The sequence below is a fragment of the Falco biarmicus genome, chromosome 3 (assembly GCF_023638135.1).
Source record: "Falco biarmicus isolate bFalBia1 chromosome 3, bFalBia1.pri, whole genome shotgun sequence".
NCBI classification, from domain to species: Eukaryota; Metazoa; Chordata; class Aves; order Falconiformes; family Falconidae; genus Falco; species Falco biarmicus.
In genome coordinates this window covers 49,860,341-49,885,828 of record NC_079290.1, presented here as the reverse complement: position 1 = coordinate 49,885,828, position 25,488 = coordinate 49,860,341, and the positions used below count along the sequence as shown (strand labels likewise).

The 25,488-nt window shown below is 34.5% G+C and overlaps 1 protein-coding gene across 5 annotated transcripts in view; it reads left to right on the top strand.

Moving 5' to 3' along the window:
- The window catches only part of SNTG1 (syntrophin gamma 1), a 358,591-nt gene that overhangs the window by 213,311 nt on the left and 119,792 nt on the right, over window positions 1-25,488 (top strand). For 2 of the 5 annotated variants that reach the window (XM_056333066.1, XM_056333065.1), the window contains exons 6-7: window positions 2,453-2,496; window positions 2,604-2,645. In XM_056333066.1, coding sequence (XP_056189041.1) covers window positions 2,453-2,496; window positions 2,604-2,645 — 86 coding nt within the window. Of the gene's footprint in view, window positions 1-2,452; window positions 2,497-2,571; window positions 2,646-7,258; window positions 7,379-10,627; window positions 10,764-25,488 lie in introns of those variants that run through there. The other 3 variants (XM_056333069.1, XM_056333070.1, XM_056333068.1) reach the window with 3 other exon arrangements.

The following is a 25,488-nucleotide window of genomic DNA, read 5'->3' as shown; positions in this document are numbered from 1 at the left end:
AGACTTTGTCATTTATTTTTTTTTTTAAGAAAAAGTTCTTGTAAAGCATTATTTTTAAGAAGAGAAATAAGAAAATATTTAATGAATGAAAATGTTTAACAACTTTAACAAAAGCTAATGATTTTTGTTATTGCCAGAAAGGTATAGCAGATCAAATATTTGGCCGTTAAAGCATGGTAACACCGGAAGAGAATACACGGTTTTTTATACTGGTTAGTACAGTAGTACTCAGGTGTGGGTAATGGCAAAACCATGGTAACACCCCTATGTTATTTCAGCATTAGATGCTGTGCTGTGTAAGCCTTTGCAGCAATTCATACATAGCAAAACTGGTACTGCGTAAGGTCTTAAGCATACTTATTTTTAATACAAGCAGAGCTGTTGCTGAAATCTCTGCATTGTTTTTAACTGCCAATGTTTTGAAATTATTGGGATGATACATGCTAGGAAGATGGATAATGGTTAACAACTCATGATGTGCACAATGAGGAGAGAGGAAGGCTGTGAATCAGTATTGGTACAGTGTATTTAATAACTTTGTTATGTTTGTGTATATTTATGTACATTTGTGTAAGGTCAGAAGCATAAACTTGGAAGCATTTCCCTCCATCTGTAATGCAATAATTTTAGGATGCTGCTTCTGCACTATTAAAATGTGGCAGCATAAAGAAAATAAATATTGAATTCACCCACACAGATAGAGGTACAGGGGAATCAGCATACTGAGAACTGAAAACCAACCCTGAAAGGTAGATGTGAAAGTTGCATGTAAGGAGGCTACAGAATAGCATGCAATGAGCCCCTAAGGAAGACTATAAGGTTAACCTTAAGAAGTTATACTTGTGACTCCATTCTTTTCAGTATACATATAAGTATGTAATACATAACAATGTGGCGTATATTACCTACACTAGCTATTAAAATGCTATTAAGCACTGCAGGAAAAATAAGAACGGTAGACTTGTATTTAATTGAGCACACAAAAGTGCAAACCATTTCCCTTTATTTTTGTTATTTTCCCTTTATTTTGTTGGGTTTTTTTTTTTCTGTGGTAGCTGATGCATTTTTTTTAACCTCAATATCTAGCTGATATATAATCGCCATTATTACTTTCAATAAAAATTGTGCTGATTTTTAGAAAGCTAGTTGTGGGGGACATCTGCTGTGTAGGAGACTGCTCTTCTGTGGTATAAAAAGTGTCATACCATGTGTCTGTACTAGGGAACTTTAATACAGAAAATGATATTTGACCCAAAGCCTGTACCTCAAAACTCTGCCCTCCTCCCAGTTGCCTCCAGCTCTTTCTTTGGACTTCTAAACAAAAATGTGACATTTGAGGTAATTCTTAAAACCAGTGATGCACATAAGGTGGTTAGGCTAGCACATTATATATGTAGTCAAGCCCAGCATCTGAAGAAGAACATTGAGATATGCAGTTATTTTAGAAAAAAAAATAAATAAATAAATCAGAATGTCTATCCACCAATAATTTAAGCATCATTTATTACATACAGCTAATAAGACCAGTCCTTCAAACACGTACTTCAGTGTCATAATGTATGTCCACATTGATTTGAGTTTTACAACTCACGTAAATAAGTTAAGTTCATGGATCAAGTCCTATTCTAGTATTTTCTAGATGGTATCTTCTCTGACATTTTGGAATACTATAGATAAATAATTCCATTTAATATGTTAATATTCCTTAGTTCTCAGGGGTTATTTATTTTATTAAAGACACTTAAATAATCTTTGTTGCATTTCTTTATGTGTGTTTTTAAAGTATATTTGCATTTGACAGCTCTGTAAAACAACACAGTATTTAAAACTTGCAACTGTGTAACTAGATTTTCTAAATTCCCTTGTGATGTATAGGGTAGAGCTTTGTTTTAAAAATCAAATTCAGTTTGGCTGGTGATTTTGTACAGTATAGTGATAGTCTAGCTCTTCAGGATATAAAGTATTACCCAGCATAAATCCTCCACTGAGTTTATCAAAGATGCAGCATCTTTGTTAAAAGCTTACAAGTTAAGTTTGCCATTCATAAGTAGCTCTGGAGTCTCCATGTTGCTTTTTCTTTAGAGTTTGTAAGAAACAATCTCTCATGGGCCAATAGGACCTAATCCTACAGTCATTTTCTGTTCAGAAAAAATAAGCCATACCTCACCATAATGGCCTGCAGGGTGCTAGTGACTGGTGGAAGATGTTTCATAGTCTTGTACTTGTGCTCAGTGGACTTTTTCATTATAACATTGATATGCCAATGTTTGGGTATTAAAAAAAATAATAATAACCAAATAATTTGTTTGGAAATTGTATGTCGGCGTTTTTTATTAGATTCTTGTGTAAACTTTTTAAAGGTTGTGTAAAAACAAATTAAATAAAAATACATGTACACGAAATGTAGGATGTTTTGTGCAAAATGAGTGAAAAATATGCTTTCTGTTTTCAGCGGAGCTCTCAGGTTTGCTCTTTATAGGAGATGCAATTCTACAGGTAAGTACAATTACAAGTTCTTTGATTTATATTTTCCTAGAAAAGTGAAATGAAATCTATACTTATGAAATGTAGAGTAAGTCTTCTTTTTATCTTTTTAATAACAGATTAATGGAATTAATGTGAGGAAATGCAGGCATGAAGAAGTGGTGAGCTTTTCTGTTTTCTAGTCTACTTTTTGTCTTTTGTAGTTATTGAGATGATACTGTACACTGGTAGCAAAGCACTGGTATCAATTGTATTATAGTTATTCCTAAACAAATATGGCTGTACCTTCTAGCATGGCAAGCAACTAAGATCTTAGTGCAATCCCTTCTTCATAACTTTGTTTTAATTGCTTTTCTCGGATAGGCTTTTCTATATTAAAAGTGATTATTTTATTATGCAGATTTTAGCTGTACATGCTCCAACATTTCTTCTACTGCCTTCTAGCTATCAAGTTTCAGCATTGCTACACCTTTCTGCCTGTGTGAGGTCAATTTAATATCAAAAGCTGTAATTTGCACTATGTTGGAAATTTTTAGTTTGGTTAGAGTCTTGCTTTAAAATTGAAACAAAAGTCTTCCTCTGCCTTTCATTCTCTGGATGTTACGTATGAGGGTGTTCTTCAGTTAAGCTGTTGTCAGTGCAGGTTTTTAAATAACAGCATATCAAGGATATTCCTTCTAGAGAAGCCATGTGTATTTGAGAGCTCGATAGTAGGCCGTTCCCTCGGTAAGTCAGCTTTGCTAAAAGTATCATGTACTTTTGTTATATTTGACTTTTTCACTCTTCTGAAGTACTTTCAGGAGTAGGAAACCCTGTACTCCAGAAAAGAATGCCAGAAATCATATTACCAAAGAAATTATCTTTAAGTCCTGTGTAGCTCTATAAATTTTGCCTGTATTTTAAAATAATGTAGTAATGTTGTATTTGAAAGTTTACTTTTCTAAATCTTACTTTGCCATTTCAAAGGCACTCTATATTTTATACAGCATTCTGTTACATGCCAGATCATCAAATGCATGCCATTCAGGGATAGAAAGCAAGAATTAATAAAGATTTAAGTTCTGATGAACAAGTTAGTGCAGGCTGAAGTATTAGATCACTACACTGTTCCTCAGAGTGCTTTTATGCACTGGTTTTGTGTTTCAAGTTTGTGCTGCAAATTGTGCTTTGTTCTGCAGAGCCTTCATCATGCTACCTCCCATATACCCAGACAAATAGTTGTATTTATGGTACTTCTAAGCTTTGGATGTGCAACAGTGATCAGATTTTCATCTTTTATAAGCTTACTGGAGTTGTTTGGTTTAACATGATTAATATGGTAAATCTGTCAATGGGATTTAAATAGGTTGTTAGAATTTCAAGACATGACCAAAAGATAGTACTAAAGGTATAGACCTGCATACTCAAAGGCATATTGAAAACTGGTAAGAATTAGCAGGATATTTTTTTTCTTTTTCTGAGACAATCTCTTAACCATTATAATTATACATAAATCTGTGGGCTATTTGTGATCAGGTTTAAACATTTTCATGGAAGAAAAGATAATTTGGAAAAGCCAAAAGGTGGAGATTGACACAGAGTAACAAGTGTCATCATGTTAAATTTTGTTTTATACCTTGTTATACCTCCAACATAATCCGCTTCTCAAATTACTTACAGGTAATTCTCTCTGAATTAAAAAAATAAAAAAACGGTTTATCTTACCAGTTTTGAATGTGCATTCATATATGTGCCAGTATTTTAGGAACTTAAGATAAATTTTAAATTAAATATTTATTCTAACTAAGAATAATTCTTAAGAAGTAATATTAAATATTGAGCAATATTTAAATGAGATAAAATCTTCATATGACATTTTATAACATAAATTATGCAGAGGAGTTATAAATATAAAATATAGAATAGAGGAGTTATAAATATAAAATATAGAATAAATGTAAAAAAAAAAAGTAAATTAACTAATAATATATTCTTTCAAACTATATATATGTTATGTATTTCTAGAGTAAATTTGTTGTAAAGCCTGCTATAGTAATGGTATATACAGTTATGCATTGTGCAGTATTCTGCAAGTTTAGACATAGCCCTGAGTAAAGGGCAAGTACATCAGCTGGTCTGCCAGCAGGAGGTATAGGTGGAATTTTGTCTGCAGCATGACTTTTGCACTTTGAGTTGTTCTAGCACTTCTCTCTTGCAGGTTCTTTATCAAATACAGGATCTGTAGCTCTAATCTCAAGGTAATAGAAAAAAAATGGGAAGTGTATGGAGCACAGTTGCTCCCAGCAGGGAGCTGAACAGTAGTGGAAACTTAATTTTCAATGCTTGTTGCATCTAGGTACTTGTCAAATGGCTGTGCAAGGTACAGAAGCTCAGAGCTTTGTTTCTGATTTTTTGGTAACTTAGACTTAGCAAGTATCATATTGTGTGAGAAAATATTAATGTTTTGGGTTGTGTTAATGTTTCAGAAAATACTCATTGTAAAAGAGTGTGTAATTTTTTTCATTGTGTAAATTTGAAGATACCCATAGCTAAAAATCAGACTTGCATCTGCAGTGGGCAACCTATGAGTGTTCATTCTTTTTGTAGTTCCAATACTTCTTGCTGCTTGCAGAAACATTTTGAGCTTATACCACGTCTTCGTAGCTGCAGTGAAAAGACTTGTGGCATAATCACTGCAGCCTATTGTATTACACTGATGATTAGTTGGCCCTGGTATTTCACTGTGCTTTACTGATAACTGTACTATGCATATAAAATCATTTGAATTTCAAAATTAAGTAGTTTAATCAAATCTGTGCTATCTTTCATAGTAGGGTGACTCCCCTGTATATGGTGAACTTGGTTGGCTTAAGGCTTGTGGGCACTCCTTAGTTGTCTTTATTGTCTTCCATTAGTTATTAGATCTGGTTCTAGAGCACTCAGTGATGCACAAATCCTATTACCCAAGAAATATACTATAATCTGAAGCCTGAAACTGACAAATAGATATGTAGATATGGTAGGCAGATAGATGAGATAGGTAGGTAGGTAGGTAGGTAGGTAGGTAGGTAGATGGATGGATGGATGGATGGATGGATGGATGGATGGATGGATGGATGGATGGATGGATGGATGGATAGATAGATACATAGATAGATACATAGATAGATAGATAGATAGATACATAGATAGATAGATAGATAGATAGATAGATAGATAGATAGATAGATAGATAAGACTTTTATAAGACTGGATAGGTACGTTTAGTCAATTCTTAGTGTAGCTTACTGGAGGCCTCTACACAGTCCCTTTCTGTTTGTTTAGTTTTTGGTTTTATTTTTACCTTTAGGTGAGCCACGTAATTTTGAACTGAGTTTTCTGCTTGTAGAAGATGAGAATATTATTCATATCATGAAAGCACATTATGAGTTTCTATCAAAGGCTGAATGTCAGCTTGTTTTTTGTCTTGGGTTGTAAAGACTCCCATCTGAGTATAGCATAACATTGCTTCAGCTTAGTTCTCTCCTATGTTAAAATAAATACATGCTTTCTGTGGTGAAGTATCAGCATGGGAGGAGGTTGAGGGAAAAGAAATCTAGCAATTCTCTAAAAAAATATATCTCAACATCATGCTGTCAATTTGAATCCAAAATTGCAGTATAAACTTGAATATAGAGTTAAAGAGAATTCATTATATCTGATAGTTTTAATTTACATGAATTTGTGCTCTTTCTAATCTGAATTTATTGATTATTCAATTTCCAGTAGACTCTCCTTTATGTTTTATAACAAGACTTTTTAAAGGCTGAAGTTACTATTACGGATAAACAGACCTACAAGCTTAAGCTCCTGTCTGATTAATATGGTCCGACAATGCATAACTTTTCAATCACCATCCCTAGTCTTTTAAGGGCTCACAATGGATATGATTATTCATAAGGCTAGAAACTAATATATATGTACTCTGGAAACTAATGTATCTGTAGCCCTTACCTCTATTTATTGTCAGACATAAAACAAAGTTAGGTAGGCTATCATCAACATAATACTGTTTTTGTAGCACATATGGACATTTTTTGTCATTCAGGGTCTACCTACTGTATCTCTAAAAATGGACAAATTTTTTGGAGAGTTGAAAGGTCTTGCTGTGAGCGACTTCTCCTGAACTACTACTGAGTGGCTCAGAGTAGGACATACAAGTCATCTCAGTTGCATACTAACAAAACCCTTGTGTTGGATCAACTGCTCTTACTGTTGCCAAGGTTATAGTGTACCAAAACATCTGGAGTCCACAAAGGAGGAATAATTTCAGACAAATTAATGTTAATATGTTAAAAATTATGTCTTTGATCTTAATGTTGTGAATAAAGCATCTCAGGTAGTACCAACAACTATGTTTACATATCACTGGGGTTTCTTTGGATTTTAGCATCTGTTTTTCCCTTAAGGAGATAAAAATAGAATTAAATTATTATGGTTATGAAATATTTTTTTTATTTCTTGTATTTGGGGAAAATTCAGGGAATATTTCTAATTAAAAATGGTAGTTCTTATGTGCTTGTTAACATGAAATTCATGCTTTCCTTGAAAAGCAACAGGAAAAGCTCATGTAGAGTAGGTAGGTGTCAAGACAGCATAGATATTTATACTTTGGTGGATATTATGTAGAGTAGATAGGTATCAAGACAGAATAGATATTTAGATTTTGGTGGATTTTATGTAGAGCTAGCTATGATATGTAGCACTCTGTTTCAATTCAGTCATCAGCTGCATTTTGCATCATGTATCTTTTTCCAGCAGAATGACCTGACATGGGATGTCTATGTGCGTAGTGAATCCTGATCTAGGATCCTGCTGACTCCACCAGTTTGTCACAAATGGGTGATTTAAATTACATAAAGAATCACTGTCAAAGGTATTAGCAAAAGTGGTTTTAATATGGATTTGTAAAAGTTTGATGGCAAGGTTCACTCTATTACTTACTACATGGAAGAAACATGCAAAGGAAAATTGAATTAGAGTCAAGTTAAAAGTATGCACAGAGACCAGAGAGGCAAAAGGGTAAGGAAGACACTGCTGTTGAGTCATGAGGTTCAGAGTGGTCACCCTTGCTTTCTAAACTCCTGATGGAGCTTAGGTCCAATCTTAGTTTCAGATTTGGACAGTGGTTTATGTCTGATTAAATTTTCTATACACAGTTTATAATAATTAATACTGAGCGTCAATTTCATTTGTATTAATGCAGCATGCTATCAGTCACTTACTGAGGTTCTGTTGCAGGTAAGGGGGCCTCTCCACCTTGGGTAAAGAAAGGTCTCTTAGTCTCAAGTAAGGAATCTCAAACTTTGAGAGGTTTTCCAGCTCAAAGGGACATCACTGCCATGTGGCCACGCTGCCTGGCAGGGCGAGCTCAAAGGCAGCTTGCTTAGGCTGTCATATTTATGGTGTAAAGTAGTTGGCTCACAGTCAAATTGCAAACAATGGGAAATGTATGCATGAGACTCCTTGTACACACAACTTTGTTCCTTCGTAAATGAGTCTTGGAAAAAACACCCACTATTCACATGTTAATCGCATGAATATTGTTCCAAGCCCATATGCACTGATGCTCACTGGGTCACTCTGTTCCTTTGTGGGTTTCATGGAGGAGTTCTTGGCCCAGCTATGGCTCAGGCCTTTACCTCCTTTGGAGCCTGTACCAAACTATTTCTAGTTTGGTTAAGGGATTGAATGCATTTGTCACAACGTGCACTGTATTATATCTTTTGCTTCCCCCTTTTCTCTGCATTCATAGCAGGGCTGTAACTGTGCTAGCTCTCCATGATTCATATATGTTACATAAAACTGACAGTATAGGGATTGTAGTTGCTTAACTGCAATCATGTGCAGCTGATGAAACTCTTATTCTGATTTTTTTGTTTGTTTGTTTTAAAACTGTTTTCATTCAAACTGATTTTTAAACCCCGTTCTTAATAGATTTGGTAATGTTTTTCCTAAATGTTTTTAAGCAGAAGAACAAGCATATTGTATTTGTAATACAGGACTGGAAACCAAATGATCTGAAATCTCACTCCATCTTGATTTTGCAGATGTGTCTTTTGGTAGATTACGGTTTATATTATTTTTTTTCCTTAACTGTGAAACAGAGACCTAGACTATTAACAAGTTTAGCTCACCGAATTGTATGATGTACTTCAGAATTTTAGAAGATTTCTACATTAATGTTGTGCTGTTTAGTGATAGTGATAACAGCAACCTGCAAATACAGATTACCGCCTTGTCATATTATGAGACAGAGATTCAGTACTGTATAAGTCATAGCACATCCATTTACTCCTTTCCTTTCTAGACTGAATGGCAACTTTAAATATTGAAGCTGCATAGTCACTGATTCTAAGAGAAGACCATAATCAATCTGCAGGTTGTAACGTTTAAATTTAAAAGTCAAACGTAAACTTTTTGGAAATCTAGTATTTCCTTTATAAGAAGAGACAAAGTTGTTACTTTTCCATACAGATGCTGTTTTCTGTTTGAGACTTGGGTAATAAAAAAAGTGCTAGTATCACCTTAGTTAACCTGGTCAATTAATGAAAATGTATGCTATTGAACCTATTTATTGTTCATGAAATTTGGAGGTAATAATAACCTCTCAAGTATTTCAGCATTGATTTGAAGTAAGTGTCCATCAAGTGAAAAAGAGCCTAGCAGGTGTAAATAGTTTACTGGGTTTTTCCTGTGTAGTGGAAATTAATTGGATTAGGATATATCCTGGAACAGTATTCTTAACGTATATTCAGCTAGTTTTCTAATCTGTTTTTAGCTATGGCTTTTTAGTGCTTAAAAACTTATTTTTTGTGCCAAACTCAGGCTTGGATTTATTCAAGCACTATGATGTTAAACTTTTAAAATATGTTAATGTGTTGCTTGGCTTCCTAATTTATATTTTCATTTCTTTTTCTCAAGATACCTGTAGATATGTTAGTAATTTTATTAAGATTTCATCTTTTAAAACTACTCATTGGTAATACAGAGTTTTAATAGAGGGGAGTAGAATGTGCCTGCATGACCAATACCAAGTCTGTATGATTGATAGTGTTATTTCCTTATTACATAGCTACAGCCCTCAAATCAAAAATCCATTAAAGTTTAGTGGGACGGAGTGGAAGATTGCATCACCAGTTGTGGTGCAACATCCTTCAAATATCTCCCATTGTTTCTTTTGTTTACATTGATATTTTACTGTAAAGACTTGGGTTTCATTACTTCCTTAGGATGCAAAGAGAAATATTTTCATGTTTGTTTGTACATGTGTGTGTTTTACCCTCCAGAAGACTTCCTGAAGGTTTCATTCTGCACAGTATTTTTCAGTTGAGGAGCTATACTCAGTTTGACTTTGGTACAGGGGTTCAGTTTTTTGCAGCTGGCTCTGTGGTAGAGCACCAGAGTCCCAATTATTTAAAATCTGTTTCTTTGTGGTTTATATTTGAAAAAGCATAGTCCACTTTAGTGAAGTGTTTGATTTTTTTGTTTTCCTTTGACTAACTACTCCATAATAGTCTAGTGAGACTAGACAAGAATAGCATAAAGCCTCCAAAGCCTCTAAAAGGCAGAAAAAATAAACATACACAAAACACTCCAATTTAATGTAGGAAAAAATAAACCTTCTATAAGCATGGAAATTATTGTCCCTGGTCATCGTTAAAAAAAAAATTATTTACGCATAAGGCCTAGAAAATACTGACTGACTGGCAACACCTGTGCTTTCTTTAAACAGGTAACAACCATAGACTGAAAATAAATGTTCACCTCTAAAAGCCAACCTCTGTATTTCTTATGGCTTGACTTGGGCCCAAGAGAGCACATTGGACAAAATAGAGCATGTGTACTTATTTAGCTAGGCAGAAGGAGTCATAAATAAGAGGTGTGCTTAAAGAAGTGCAAATGTGCACACACATAGAGTCTTCTGACATTTTTCCAGCAGTTCTAATACCTGATTTAACTCTTCAGAATTGTCATTGTTCTGGCTATAGTAAAATTAGATGGGTGCCAGGAAGAAGCTTTTTATTTAGAGGTTATCTAACACCTGTACATACTTTTAGGACTTTTTTTTTTCTTTTTCTTTTTTTTTTTTTTCCCTCTACAATGGGTCTTTGTCTTTTGACAGTTTGTTCGGTGGAGGAGGAAGAGGAAAGGAGAATGGACTCTATATATTTTTCAATAGTATCCAGTGTTGGACTGTTCCAGCCAAATACATGGAGGTTTCCAGATGGCCCACCCCATACTTCTCAACCACTAGTATGGTACAGTATGGTACTGGTGTTTTGGTATCTGTTTGTCAGCGCTGGGCCTATTTCTAGATGTATACTTTTTTTGGTTTGGCCCTGATAGTACTGGTGTCTTCCAACAAGTTCAATTTGGTACTAGCTGGTTCCTTGTTAGCTGTTTTGCAAGACTGTGGCCAGTAAAACAGCTTGCAGTAGCAAGAGGTTCACAGATCGTAATAAAAACTTTGGTGCAGGTGTGGTTACAGAGGGAAGAAACTCTTCACTAAAAATTACAAAGGTTACCTATTCTTTAAATTTTAGTGCAGAGATCTGCACCAGTTGTTGCCTTCATGTGTTGTTAGTACTTTTCTGAGCAAAATGGGGAATAGCCACTGGTAAGACTGAAACAGCATTACCAGGATGATTCATCACTTCACGTGCCCTTGTCAAGCCAGTACTGATTCAGCATATTTCAAAGGTTCTAATTATGCTGTCCTGTTAAAAGGAAACTCCTAAGGCAATGCTCTACATCAAAAAACTCCTTTATTTTAACATGTTCGTGTGCAGTAGAAAATACTGAGGATATTTCTAGGTCCCCTTAAATACTAAAATGCCTTCTTTTCTTACACTGATTATATTCTAAGTATAATGTATCATGATAAACAGACATGTTTCACACAGTCTTCACCATATCTTAGCCATATTAAGAAGGTTTTGACATCTTACATTCAGTCATATTTACATGAACAACCTAATGTAAAACACATTTAAAATCCTCTGTGTGCTTTAGGTTATAATGTATTATTTCTGAATCACTGATTGCAGAGAGAAGTGTTGGGGAGAGCTAGCATTTACCATAGTGAATGCTAACAGATAAAATATTTGTTTAAACATCTTTTACCCTGAAAGATTACAAGGTTTTACAGACTATAAAACATCTTTCAATCAATCAATAAGTGAGGTTTTACAGTAAAATGAATCACTTGCATGACAATGGCAACAAAAACAAATCCGTGTCACAAAGTATTATTTTTTTTTTCAATTAAAATACCAGGTGCTTTGGAATTTGGCTGTATTAAAACATATAAATTTTTACTTTTGCTGCTGTGACTACAGCTTTTAATATCCCAGAAGGTATCAAACCCAGAATCTTTATATCTCAACAGGAAAATGTTATCCAAATGTGCATGTGCTTTTTTTGAATCATCTTTCTGTATAGATGTTCCTTAGATAGCTTTGAATTACATACCATCAGCAGCACTGTTTTGCCTATTTTCTGAGTTTTTGTAGAAACTGACAACACAAAGACAACTGTAAAACCAGAATTATTAACTTTTGAGGGGCCTAGACTTTCTAAAAGTGAAGCCTGTAGTTTGTGCAATCATTTGTGATAGTCTGACATATTCATCTAGCAGCAATGTAACAGAATTTTATGGTGTTTTTGTTTTCTTTTATTGTTGATGTTGCAATTTTTGCTTCAGAAAACACATCCACTCTATATAACAGTCTATAAATTATTTTTGTTATAAGATTTTATAGTCTCAAATGGTAATTGACTGCTGGCAAGAATGAATTTCCAGGGGGTTATTGCATAATTAGAAAAATAAGAAAAGGTAAAATAAGGGTTGCAATCGGATAAGTAGCCTGATCAGTTTGGATTAATATATCAGATTTATGCTTAACTTTGAAAGTTATGAAGACCTCATGCTATAAACTGGTTAAACCTGCAATTCAGCATATTTTCATCATTAGGCTGAAATGCAAATTAGGGTTTTTTACTTCTTTGGAATTATATGTCAATCTCTTTCCAAAATATCTGTAAATATCCTCCAGTTAATTGATATGCAGTGTGAGTACCCCTAAACTCAGTTTTGGCCAAGACCCTTAAAGTTTAGATGCTGATGAAAATGATCCTAAAAATGCAGAGGCAATATTATTTGTTAAAACCTAATTTTACAGGATAACTGTGTTGCATCCTAGTGCAGCAAAATACGTATATATATTTACCTAAAAGTATGAATTTAAATATTTTACTAAATTGGGGACTTTTTTGCAAAAACTTACAAAGAACAAAGACACTTTCTCAACTCTGGCTAGATGCAATGCAAGTATTCTGCAGCAGAAAGGCTGCATTAAATGTCATGAAAGTATCATCTTATGCTTTTTCCAGCTGAAAACTTTTACCACTGAGCAAATTCCCTGAAATACTAAAATATCTCTCTCAGAGATTAGATCCTGAGCTGCCAAGAAGCTCAGAAGAGGTAACTGCATATATTGATCCAAAATGTTACTTCAAATACAAATTTGTCCAAGAATTATTTTTTATGTCATTGTGAAGTTGATAACATTTAGAACTGAAAAAAAGGAGTAGGCTTGTACATTAATATTTATTGAAATTTAGAATTAAAATTTAATTTCAAAGTCTTTAAGACCGTTTTGTATTCATTTTTCATGAGCATTTATATGCTGGTGCTTGATTAGTGTGACTTTTCGTGAAAAGTAAATGTTAAGGTCATATTTGCCAACAGCAAATTTTATATTTAGTATGTAAATGTGAAATTTGCCACTAGCTGTGTGTTTGACCCCAGCCTTGCAAGGGGATTAGTGTGGGCAAACTCTTATTCTTGGACTGCTCTTCCCCCGCCCCCCACCCCCCCACCCCCACCGCCCACCATGAACTTGGGCTCTGCTTAGACAAAATATTCAAACTGTTTTCAACAATCTTAGACATATCTGTGCTCATAAAAGTTTTAATAAATCAAGAATATACTTCAAAATGCTGTATCAGCTGAAAGACTTTCACTCTTCAAGCATTAGAAACAGGAACAATAGCTGATGTTATGTGGTTTAATAATGTGTATACATTTGGAATATTTCTAATGATCTTTTCACAAATTGCATACATAAAAAACTACTTGTTTACTAAATAAGTTAGAAATTTCATATTAAACTCAACTGTGTGAGCACTTGTTCTGGTAAGTTTGAAGTGTGGAAACAGTTCAATTGAAAGAGCGGGGGATTCTTATATATGTAATAGATAAACAAGCAGTCTCATCGTTTTGTTAATAGTCAGGGCTACAAAACTCAGACCCTTCAAGTTCATTGCTACAATGAAAAAAAAAAAAGTGCAGTATGATCAACTGTGAAAAGGAAGATCTCTAAATCCTGTAAAATGAATAATTTGATTGGAAATATTTCCTCCTATTGAGGAATACACATTACATGTGAAATTGAGATCTTATATCCAAATTGCTGTCTACTTTCTGTTACAGCTTACTAGAAAAAAACATTTCCACTTCCACCTTCGCTGATTTTTTACCTTATTTAAACAAACAAACAAACAAACAAACAAACAAAAACTGCTGAAAAAGCAAAAGCTTGTATTCTATCTGAAGCTTCTGGCTTTAGCATAATCATAGAATCATAGAATGGTTTGGGTTGGAAGGGACCTTAAAGGTCATGTTTCACTCCCCCTGCCATGGGCAGGGACACCTTCCACTGGACCAGGTTGCTCAAAGCTCCATCCAACCTGGCCTTCAACACCTCCAGGGATGAGGCATCAACAACTTCCCTGAGCAACCTGGTCCAGTTTCTTGCCACCCTCACAGTAAAGAATTTCTTCCTAATATCTAATCTAAATCTACCCTCTTTCGGTTTAAAGCAATTTCCCCTTCTTCTATCAAGTAGAGGCCCTTTTAAAAAGTCCCTCTCCAGCTTCCTTGCAGGCCCTCTTTAGGCACTGGAAGGCTCCTATAAGGCCTTTCCAGAGCCTTCTCTTCTCCAGGCTGAACAACCCCAACTCTCTCAGCCTGTCTTCATAGGGGAGTTGCTCCAGCCCTCTGATCATCTTTGTGGCCCTCCTCTGGATTCCCTCCAACAGCTGCATGTTTTTCATGTCTCTTCAGTTTAGATACAAGGTGCAGGAAGGTGTCAAACTCTTTGCACAAATCTGGGTAGATGACATCAGTTGCTCTTCCCTCATCCACTGACACTATAATCCCATCGTAGAAGGCCACCAGATTTCTCAGGCATGATTTGCCGTTAGTGAAGCCATGTTGGCTGTTCAGCAATCACTTCCTCATTTTCCATGTGCCTCAGCATTATTTCCAGGAGGATCTGCTCCATGATCTTGCCAAGCATAGAGGTGAGATTGACAGGCCTGTAGTTTCCCAGGTCTCCTTTATTTCCATTTTTTAAAATGGGAGTTGTGTTTCCCCATTTTCAGTCATTGGGAACTTCACTGGAGTGCCATGATTTCTCAAATATGTTTAATAGTGGCTTAACAACTTCATCCACCAGTTCCCTCAGGACCTGCAGATGCATTTCATTAGGTCCCATGGACTTGTGCACTTTCCTCAGATGGTCTCAAATCTGATCTTCTAGTACAACAGGTAGTTCATTCTCCCAGTCCCTGCCTTTGCCTTCTGAAACTTTGGTGGTATGGCTGGAGCACTTGCTGGTCAAGACCAAGGCACAAAAGTTGTTGAGTACCTCAGCCTTCTACATGTCCCAGGTGAACAGGTCTCCTGTTTCCTTCTAGAGAGGACCTACATTTTCCCTAGTCTTCCTATTATTGCTGATGTAACTACTGAAGCTTTTCTTGTCCTTGACATCACTGGCCAGGTTTAATTCTATCAGGACTTTAGCTTTGCTAACCTTGTCCCTGGCTGCTTGGACAATTTCTCTGTATTCCTCCCAGCCACCTGTCCTTGCTTCCACCCTCTGTAGGCTTCCTTATTGTGTTTTGATTTCTCTAGAAACTCCTTGTTCAATGCATTCTTTAAAAAAAAATAAAAAAACTAAAAAGTGTACATTCATTAAAGAATTTCTAGTAATCTTTATTCCAGTTGTAGCTGGGTACTTTAGGAATCATGCAGATAAATATGGAACAATTTGGTTTATTCTATAAATACAGCTGATGGGTTTTTTTTATTTTTCTTCAAGTAACATGGGTAATATCTTTAGTCTTTTCCATTATGCTGAATGTTTTATGTGACTTTTGTATAGGGGATGGAGATTCCTGAGTAGTTAAGTCATTCTTCTAAGTTTTTCCTGGCTAATTGCTGAAATATGCACAACATTTTTCTTCAGTTCAGCTTATGATTATCTGCTGGAATCTGTTGTATTGTAATACACTGTTGGATAGCTCATACATTATAGTTACTTTTTTCTGGATTACTGACTGCATTATTGTGCACTGTGTGCCATATAATACCTGCAGGCCACAAGCAAAATCTTACTATTCTAAATAAGAAATAATTATATTATTACCTGTTGTGTTGGTTTTCCCATTTAGTTTGTTAGTAATTTCATGACAATTTCTGGCCTATATCCAGCACTGAGTGTTTTTGTGACAGCTGTTATCACCAGAAAGTGTCATTCCAGTATAATCTGTCTTTTTGCAGATTACTAGATGGTAATCAAAAGCTTACTTAAAGATGTGTCAGGGAAATCAGTGATGGACTATTTAGTATGTTGTATATTATAGTACACTATACCCCAAAATAATCTTTTTTTTTTTTTAATTCAAGAAAATGTCTCTTATTAAACGTCTCTGCTTCCATTTAAAGATGGTTTTATCCATCTTTTGGTGTCTGTAATTCTTATTAGAGAATAGCAATATCAAGAATTGTTTCGTAGCCAACAGAGAATTAATTATAGTTCTGGCTTATTCTTATTACTTTATATTGGACTAAAACCAACTAAAATGATACTATTTGCATGAGTAATAAAGGTAGATTTCACAAGGATGTTGTAAGGACATGATTAGTAGGAGAAATTTCTACACATTATCTGTGTATTAAAATATGGCCTAGATTTTGCTTAAAAGAAAAAAAAAGTCTTTGAATTTTTACATCATGGATCCTTGAAGGTAAATGTGCAAAGCCTCTGGAGGTTGCTTAGTGTTCTACAGTGTTCTACAGGTATTGACAGCTTTCTTTGAATAGTATCCATAATATGTGGCTGAAAGGAAAAAAAAACCAACCACAATCTCAGCACAGCCTACTGTCACAGCTGGTTTATGATTATTATGAAATCTGAAATCCTTGTGTCTTAAATACAAAATCTTCTGCAGACTGATGGTATAGCCTGTTGTTCATCTGACTGTACACACCAGCGCACACTGGATGTTGTGTAACTGTCTGGCAAAGCTGTGCAGAAATCAGTAGATGCTATTATAACAGTGGTGTAAATGCTTCTTCCATTTCAGTATGAGTTTTATTTTGTTTATTAAGGGAATCACATATTTCTCCCAAAGAAGCTTCAGTCAATATTTTATTTGGACAATGTCGATGAAATTGATCCCAAGAAAAATCTGGTTCCTCTGTAAATTTCTGAGTTATCATACCAGGAGATGTTTACCCAAATATATAAAATTGTAATGAAAATGTGTAGTATTGGTAGAAGATGAAATATTAATGTTAATAAAACTAGTTGAAACCAGAATTAGGCTAATGGATTTATAATATTTGACCGAGGATGGGGCTGAGTAGTTTACCTATATACATGGTAGTAATTTTATCAGTCTCATGGAGTTGTAATTTACAATTAGAAAACTATCTTAAAGTTTTGTGCTGTCCAAAAGAGTTCAAGTTTCCTCTTTCATATCTTTTTTTTTTTTAAAAAAAAAAAGTAAAATAAATACTGTTTAGTTTCACCCATGCTAGGAATAGTTCTGCCTGGATTTCTAACATTTTCAGTACAATTAAGGGACTTGCCTCTTAGCCAGATGTTTTGGAACATATTGGATACAAAATTTCAAAAGATAGTAGCTGTCCAGCAGCTGAATATATAACATTCTAAAAGTGGAACAACTGTGGCAGTTTGAAGTAGCGAACTTCTTAACACTGTATAACTACATAGATCACTTAGTGTAGCTGAGTAATCCTAGAGAAGTAGAGCCATACATGGAGTTAGGTAATGCAAAAATGAAGAAAGGCAGTTCTGAACCCTAGCATGTACTCAGTACATATAGATACACTGAAAAACCTCTTGAAACTTGAAAAGAGTTTGGGTTGGAGTCTTCTGGTTCTTTTTTCTTGTCATGAGTAACTGCATATCTTGTAGAGCTGTATTGGCTAATAAATGCATCTTTGTGTCTTTATTTATTCTATGGACCACAGTCCCAGACCAATAGTAGTCCATGGAATATAGGTTGGGAAACATTAACAAGACCTCATTGTTTGGAATTAGAATCAACATTTGCATTAGAAGCAACAGTCTGAAGCTCAACTGGGATAAATTAAAGAATATACTGATAGATCATGGTAAATAATGTGTTAGAATTGGAATCTATGTAGGCAATTCATATTTTTCATTTTTCAGAACATGGTATGAAGTCTTTTAATACAGGGACCAATGGTTTACCCTATGACCTATGATCAGGGACTGCCAGGGTATGGCGTTCCCAGTTTTGATAGACTTAAAATTTTAACACGTTCCAATTTCTTGCTTTTCATAGTATCTGTATTGGAGTAATGACCTTCTAATGATTTAATATGAACTGTGATGACCAGTAAGTGCAACCTTTAGTGAATCAGAATTCAAAATTAGGGTACATGACTGAAGAATGCAAATCAAGTACTTATAGGAATATTTTTTTCCCCCTTCAGCACTGATAACTTTTGCTTAGGCACTCCTATATTACCTTTGAAAAGATAAACATGCAACTAAGCAAAAATTCTGATTGAAAGATTACTAAACATTTCAGTGTTGATTATGGAGGATAAGAAGGCTTAAAAATCTCCAGAAAGCTGTCATCAGATCTTTTAGACAAACTTGTAACTAATCCATTCCACATGTTAGGATTAATAGTTTAAGAACAGATTCTTTTTTCCAACTTGATTGTAAATATGTCACTTTTTACCTTGTAACTGCATTGAAGAAAGAACTGACAGGAGTCTGTGTCCCCTATGTGACCTATATTTTGTCCTTTATTGCCTGATGGATATTTTTATGTGAGTTAATTATATTTCCAATAAATTATTTGCTAAATTAATCTCTTTCTCCTACCTCCTCATTACACTTATTCATGTTGCTTATATCTGATTATTTTAGTCATTTACTATGAAGGAAATATTGTGTGTCTCTTAGTGTCGGCTAATATAAATGGCTTACTTTGCATGTAGGTTTGAAACATGATGAAATCTGTCTATTTTTAAAGGCAGATCACTTTTCTACTAATGCTTTATACAGGAGTCTTGAGGTTGCATGTTCTGGTACATCTGTGTCTAAAGCCCATAAGCCTGTGAAAACAGGTAGGGCAAAGATCAATGAAGGAAGCCTGAATATATAGCTGTAAGATGACTGGTATGATGTTGTCCATTTGAGAAATCATCTGATATTCTAGCTTAAATGAGTGCTGTCACTTGGAATCAATAATAATGTTGTTTCTAAGTGGTCAGTCTGATGGGACTTGTCAAAAAACATCAACCCTGAGTCTCTATTCATGTTTCTCTGAAATGATCTTTTGTACAGTGCCTTAGTAGCTGGAGCATTCGGTGACTTAAGTGATACCTTGATTCAATTCCTATGTCATCTCGAGAAGCCATAAACTCCTGCCTGCCAACTTTCAGAATAATTGCTGAGTGGTAGGCTCAGTAGGGTATCTTTGCTGTAACTACTAATCTTACTGCATCCCCCTGCAGTTTTTTAAAACAGGGCCAGTAGCCAGGTACATGCAGAGGAGGGTTCTGAATAGAACGGCACATCTGCCTGCATCCTCAGCCTATGCACCGTTCTGCCCTGCATTTCCTCTTGCTTTCTTTGGGAAGCTACCAGTTCTAGTTTGCAGCCTATTAAGAGTATCTAAATATCTAACAAAGGTTCTGGAACCAGACAGCAAAAAATTTAAACCTCGCACTACAGTGTCAAATGTGGTCTGAAGTGTACTTGGAGTAGGAACTGCTGTCATAAAATGGTTAGTTTGCTAACATTATACAGTAAGAGAAATCTTCTGAAGGGGAAAAAAAAATGTTGATAGTTTTTACTATTATATTTATTGATTAACTGTCATTGTTGACAAATAATGTAATAAATATCGGATCACAGGAATTAAAAACTCATACTATGCTGGTTTTTTAGTGGAAATATTCTGTATTATCTACCTGGCTTTCACTGAATAAAATAGTTGATTTTTTAAAATATACATAATTCAAGACAGTTGTGTGCATGCATTCAAACTTTTAGCTTTGTGTCTGTATGTGATTGTGCCAAAATGCATGTTGTGGTATCTACTGATGCAGTTGATACTGCTGCATTGTGTAACCGCACCATGGCTAGGTATATTCTACTTTTCCTTTTGTTTTTTTTTTTCCCCCCCTTTCTTCCCTGCCAAGATGTTTATAGTTCAAGGTACTCATCCCAGAACTGAATTTTCCTTTAAAGTACACTGAAGAGTGGAATTTGCCTCAGTTCAGGAGAACACAGATCTTGGGGGCTATATAAGTCTTCTATTTCAAATTTTTACTTCATTGATAGGTAAATTTCACTGGTAATTTAAGAGGGGAATTACAGTCTTATTCAGGAAAGAATACTTACTGAAGTCAGAAGGACTTCATGCTTCAGTGCTTTCCTGAATATATTGAGAGAGACTTCAGCATATGCTCAAATATTTTCTTGAACTGGGACTTTAAAAGGTTTTATAAAATTAAATGGCAAAACCATTGTAGACATTATTAAAAATTCAGACTAGTGTTAGTATGTAGAGATTTTATTCAGTAATATCGCACATCACCATAAAATTCCCTTTTTCAAATATCCCCCTGGCAGCCATTACAATAACTTCATGACAATATAGATACTGTTACTCCAGAAACACTGGCTCTTCTAATTTTGCTATTTCACACACCTACTGGTTCAGTCAAGCACAACTGTTATTTTTTACTTTCTCACTTTACTCATGAATATCTGAACTTTATGTAGGGTTATTTGTGGTAGAAGTAAATTAATTCTTGATCCCACTTGTATTAAGATTACGCTTTGTATAAGAAAGTTTATTGACAACATTTAATGTTTCTGTTTGCATAGTTCTTTCACATCAACTCATTATACATCAAATAAATATATATATATATGTGTGTGTGTGTGCGCTTTCTAAAACAGCAGCAGGAATTTAATATATAGCCATAATGTAGATGATGAGTTAAGGGTTTTCAGTGTCACAGCTTCCTCCTGTTACAGGGATGACTTCATTAGACACTGCACACCAACAAATCAATAGCAGTATTGCTCTCTAGATGAAATAAATAATAGAACTAAGTCAAGTAGTAACAGCAATACTAAATAGCTTTTCATTATTTAAGCCATACAGTATATGTATCAACACATTAAGTGTTACTATCCATTGTTAACTATTAAAATAAAAACCTGATCTAGTTAGGTGATTTCATATGCCTGAAATCTAATGCATTGTAGAAGATCTCAAAAATACTAGAAAATTGTGCTTTATAGGAAAAAGCCATACATCTTGAATAGCCTCTGGAAATAAAACAGATTATTACCTTTCTATGATACAGATAATAAGCAAAATTTTTTTAATGGTGCCTGATCACACATTATCTGCAATCTTGAATGCAGTGCTTTAGAAAGGGTCAGGTCAAATGCATAGACACACATATTTTCCAAAGGGAGTTTTTCCAAGGCTTACAATGGGGAGATAAAATCTGGTTAGACTTTCGTTTAAATCTACTACTGAGTTAATTTTTTGTCAGGCAAATATTCAATGGATTTAGCACTACAAATTTATCTCACCTTCACCAAACTCTTAATATATGATTAAATATATATATATATATATATATCTTAGGAAGTTGCTGCATTTTTCTTACAAAATTGTTGAAATAATGTTTCTATATTTATTCAAAATTACTATTTCTTCCAATAATATATTTCTTTTTCACTTTTTAGAAGTTGAGTCAATTTATCTTCTTTCACATACTAGGGCAAGTGTTTTAAATCTTTTTATTTGATGTAAATTTAGAAATGTCTTCTCTATCAGCAGTAATGAACTGAAAAATCTCTTACTTATATAACTACCTTTCATTAATATTGATTTTTTTTTACCATTTCCACACAGTGGGGGTGATGCTTTAACTCTATTTGAGAACTGATAAGAACTGTAATTTTTGGCTAGCATTATCTTTGGTAATTTGATTGTACAGTTATTATAGAAGACTGTTTCTTAAAGTAGCCACTTTGTATCTTAAAAGGAAGCAGTTAATTGCAGACTATTAACTCACCAAGTAAATATCTAATTTTAACAAGATGATAAATGTTAGTTGCATTTTACCCAATGTTGGAATATTTTTCGTGAGGGATGAAATCATCACAGATATCAGTGATCAATCAGCAATTGTATGCAGTATCCTTAGTAAAAATTTTTTATGGAAGGTCCAGACATAGTTCTATAGAATAAGAAGTGGGGGTGGAATAAAATTGGCATACATTTTCCAGTGAACTGCTGTTGCTTTTTTAGTCTACTGAAAAAAAAAATAAAAAATGTGGAATTACTTTAATGCCACTATTCAACCTTCAATGAATCAAGTTCTCCACAGTTCTCTATTTTTGCTGTTTAAAATACACCTTACCCCTGAATGGAAAAAAATCCCAAACTAAACCCTACCTTTTTCTAATATGTGGACTAACATATCAGGCATTTAAGGGATTTAACAGAATTATATCAAGATGTGGAAGTAGACATTGCAAAATGAGAAAAATCTTGAAAGTGTTCTGAATGACTGCAGATTCTTAAGAGTTTCAGTGCTTGCAGAAGTAGAAAATAGTCCCTAGCTTTTTAGTCTTCAGTCATTTTTATCTGCATACAAAATGAAAAAAAATGTAAATCTGGAGTTAGTTACTCTGATCAACCTAGCTCTAAGGTTTCCTTATAAAACAGAAAATATGCTTTAACTGTGAAAAAAATGTATAAAGGATTAAGATAGCCTACCTCTCTCTTACGTTTGAAAGTAACCCTGGAATATTTCTAAAACTATCACTTCCAGAAATAACAAACACATACTTTGTCAATGATAGTGTTTGACAAGGTATTGGCAATGTATATACAATAAATGTGGGAGAGCTTTCTTTGAAGTAAAAGAGCAGGATGGCTGAGCAGATATCTATCCATTTCTTTATCTAAAAATTATATCATGATTGACAACTGTTTTCTTCACTATGTTCATGAATTGACTTTAGTGGTAAAAGCTCATTACTGCTTTATTAGTGGAATATGCTACCAGTTCTTCAGGTCCAGATGGGTATACTTGCGCAGATAAATTTATTTTTCCTGAATATACTAAACAAGCAATATATTTACATTCACACAGTCCTCATTTTACCAAAATAGCTCTATAAAGTTTTGAGCTAAAATGATGTTAGGTAATGAAAAAGAGAGAAAAAATAATTACTATGCCAGTAGCTCTGACTATTGGTAGAATTCCACTCGTTTAGTAATTCATACTGTGGTGTATCTTCCAAGCAACCTGTTTGACTCCCAATTTTCAAGTGTATTTTTTCAAAGACATAACTCACCATAACAATTAGTCACATTACTTTTGGCTGTTACCTTTTTTTTTAAAGTTATCAATTTTCCAATCATGGAACATTTTCCATTCCATGGGCATATGTTGTATGGGTATACCACTAAAAATATTCCTCAGTAAGAGTAGATTTCCTATTGTACCTCATTCTCCTTCTGCATGGAGGAACATCGGTATGGCATAGTGTTTCTGTTGAATGAGGACACAAAGTAAATTAATCCTATAAGGCATACTCAGTTTAAAACAGTTCAGTAATTGTTCATTTCTTATGTAAAATAAAGAAAAAAAATTAAAATAACAGTAAAGCTTTCAACTGAAAGCTATAAATAGACAATAAATTTAATTAAAAATCCTATTTTCTTCAGCTAACCTTATTTCCCAGAATGGCTTTGTTAATTACTAGAAAGTAAGTGAAATGGGATCAATAGCTCATCTCCTCTTTGTTGTAATAATTAACTAGTAGGGGTTTTTTTTTTAGTCTTTTTTCTCTCTTTAGTCTTTCTTCTGCATGTCAAAATCTTGTCATTTACTGGATTATATGCTTCATACAGTGGAAAATACACTTCAGTGTAGTAAGTATTGTTGATTTCAACTAAAATGTGTACCAGATTAAATTCTCCATGCTATGAGATAAAGACATTTGAGAGAGAAAGAGAGAGGTTAGAGGAAAATGTCATAGTAGACTACTTATGGGAACTTCTAGCCTTTACAGAACAATTTATTAACAAATTAAATCATGTAGACTTGTGGCTTGTTTTACCCTTGAAAGAAGAAGGGTTCAGGGGCAGAGTTTACTGTCTCAACTTCTTTCACAAAGTATATGCACTTATTCTTAGGTATCTTGAAAGGTGACATTACAAATTTAAGTTGATAATGCTGTGACTTCTCCATTTATTTCTTTCCCATTCCTGAATAAAAAGAAATATGTTTAGAAAGGCAGAGGGTAGCTGTATTTTTCCTGCATTTTGTCTATCGACACCTGTCATTTCAACAGAGAATACATTCCTGTAATTATCTGCTTTGGCTATGACTCTTCTGAACTGCGTGACTGCTACATAAAAGAGAAGAATTAATTTTCTGTGAAGTTTGAGGATATGGTATGGTTTCTCTGATGAAATTCAGGTCTTCAGAGTCTTGATCTACTGTTTTGCGTATTACAAGTAATCTTTCTATGAAAGAAGTACTACTTATGAATTGTATGGTATAAAGTATATCAGAACTGGGAGGTCCTCATTGAAGAGGTTCACATTACAGATGAAGTTCTTGGCATGCAGATTAAGTTGTTGAAAATTGTTGTGATGTGTGTGTGTGTGTTTATTTGCACACATACATATAAGTGCACACTACACTGCAAATTGTGCTTTGACAACCACTGTGCTATTTTAAACAGTAAAGAGCCTAAAATTTTAGAATGGATTTCAGATACTGGTTCGCATACTCCATCATCATATTGTTACTCCTCTGTAGCAACCAGTGTGAAGTAGGAAGTACTGTGTTTAAAGGCAAAGTCATACTTTTTTCTTGAAGAATTGCTTTAAGTTTAAGTTAACGTAATGCAGTGATTCCATGTGAAAGCATCCCTGCATACATGCACATAACTAAATCCGTGGGATAAGTTGTTGATAGGCGTAGATTAAAGAATAGCAATCCTCCATAAATTATTTACAAGGCTTTCTCACAAGCAGCAGCATGACAGAAGGGTTACCTGTGTGTTATCCAGCTACCATGAAAACACAGTAGAAAGGGAGCAGGTACATACTCGTTCAAAACGTTTGTCTGATGTGTCACTGTGTAGCAGCTCTCTAAACACTGCTCCCAACAAGCTGGCTCTCTTCACAGTATGAGCGCAGTCACTCAGAGTTGTGGTGCAATCTCCTGTCTTTGTAAGCCCAAATTAAATCAACCCTTGAAGAGTTTTGATGTTACAGAGCCAGAAGAAAAGGAACTGGCTGTTCTCTGAAACAGACCTGGTGTTACTGCTCGTTGTAGGTCGGTTGGACTAGATGACCTTTAAAGGACCCTTCCCACCTAAACCATTCAATTACTCTATGATTCTTGGCTCTCATGTTATAAACCATTTCAAATGTTATTCCTCCACTGTTAAGTATAGCATTTTGCTTAGTTGCTTTTGTGTCTCCTTTCTGCCACTCTGGCGAGGTGCTTGGAGTGCCCTTTCTCTGCTGTGTGTCTTGAGGTGTCTATCAGGTGTACCACAGGAAAGC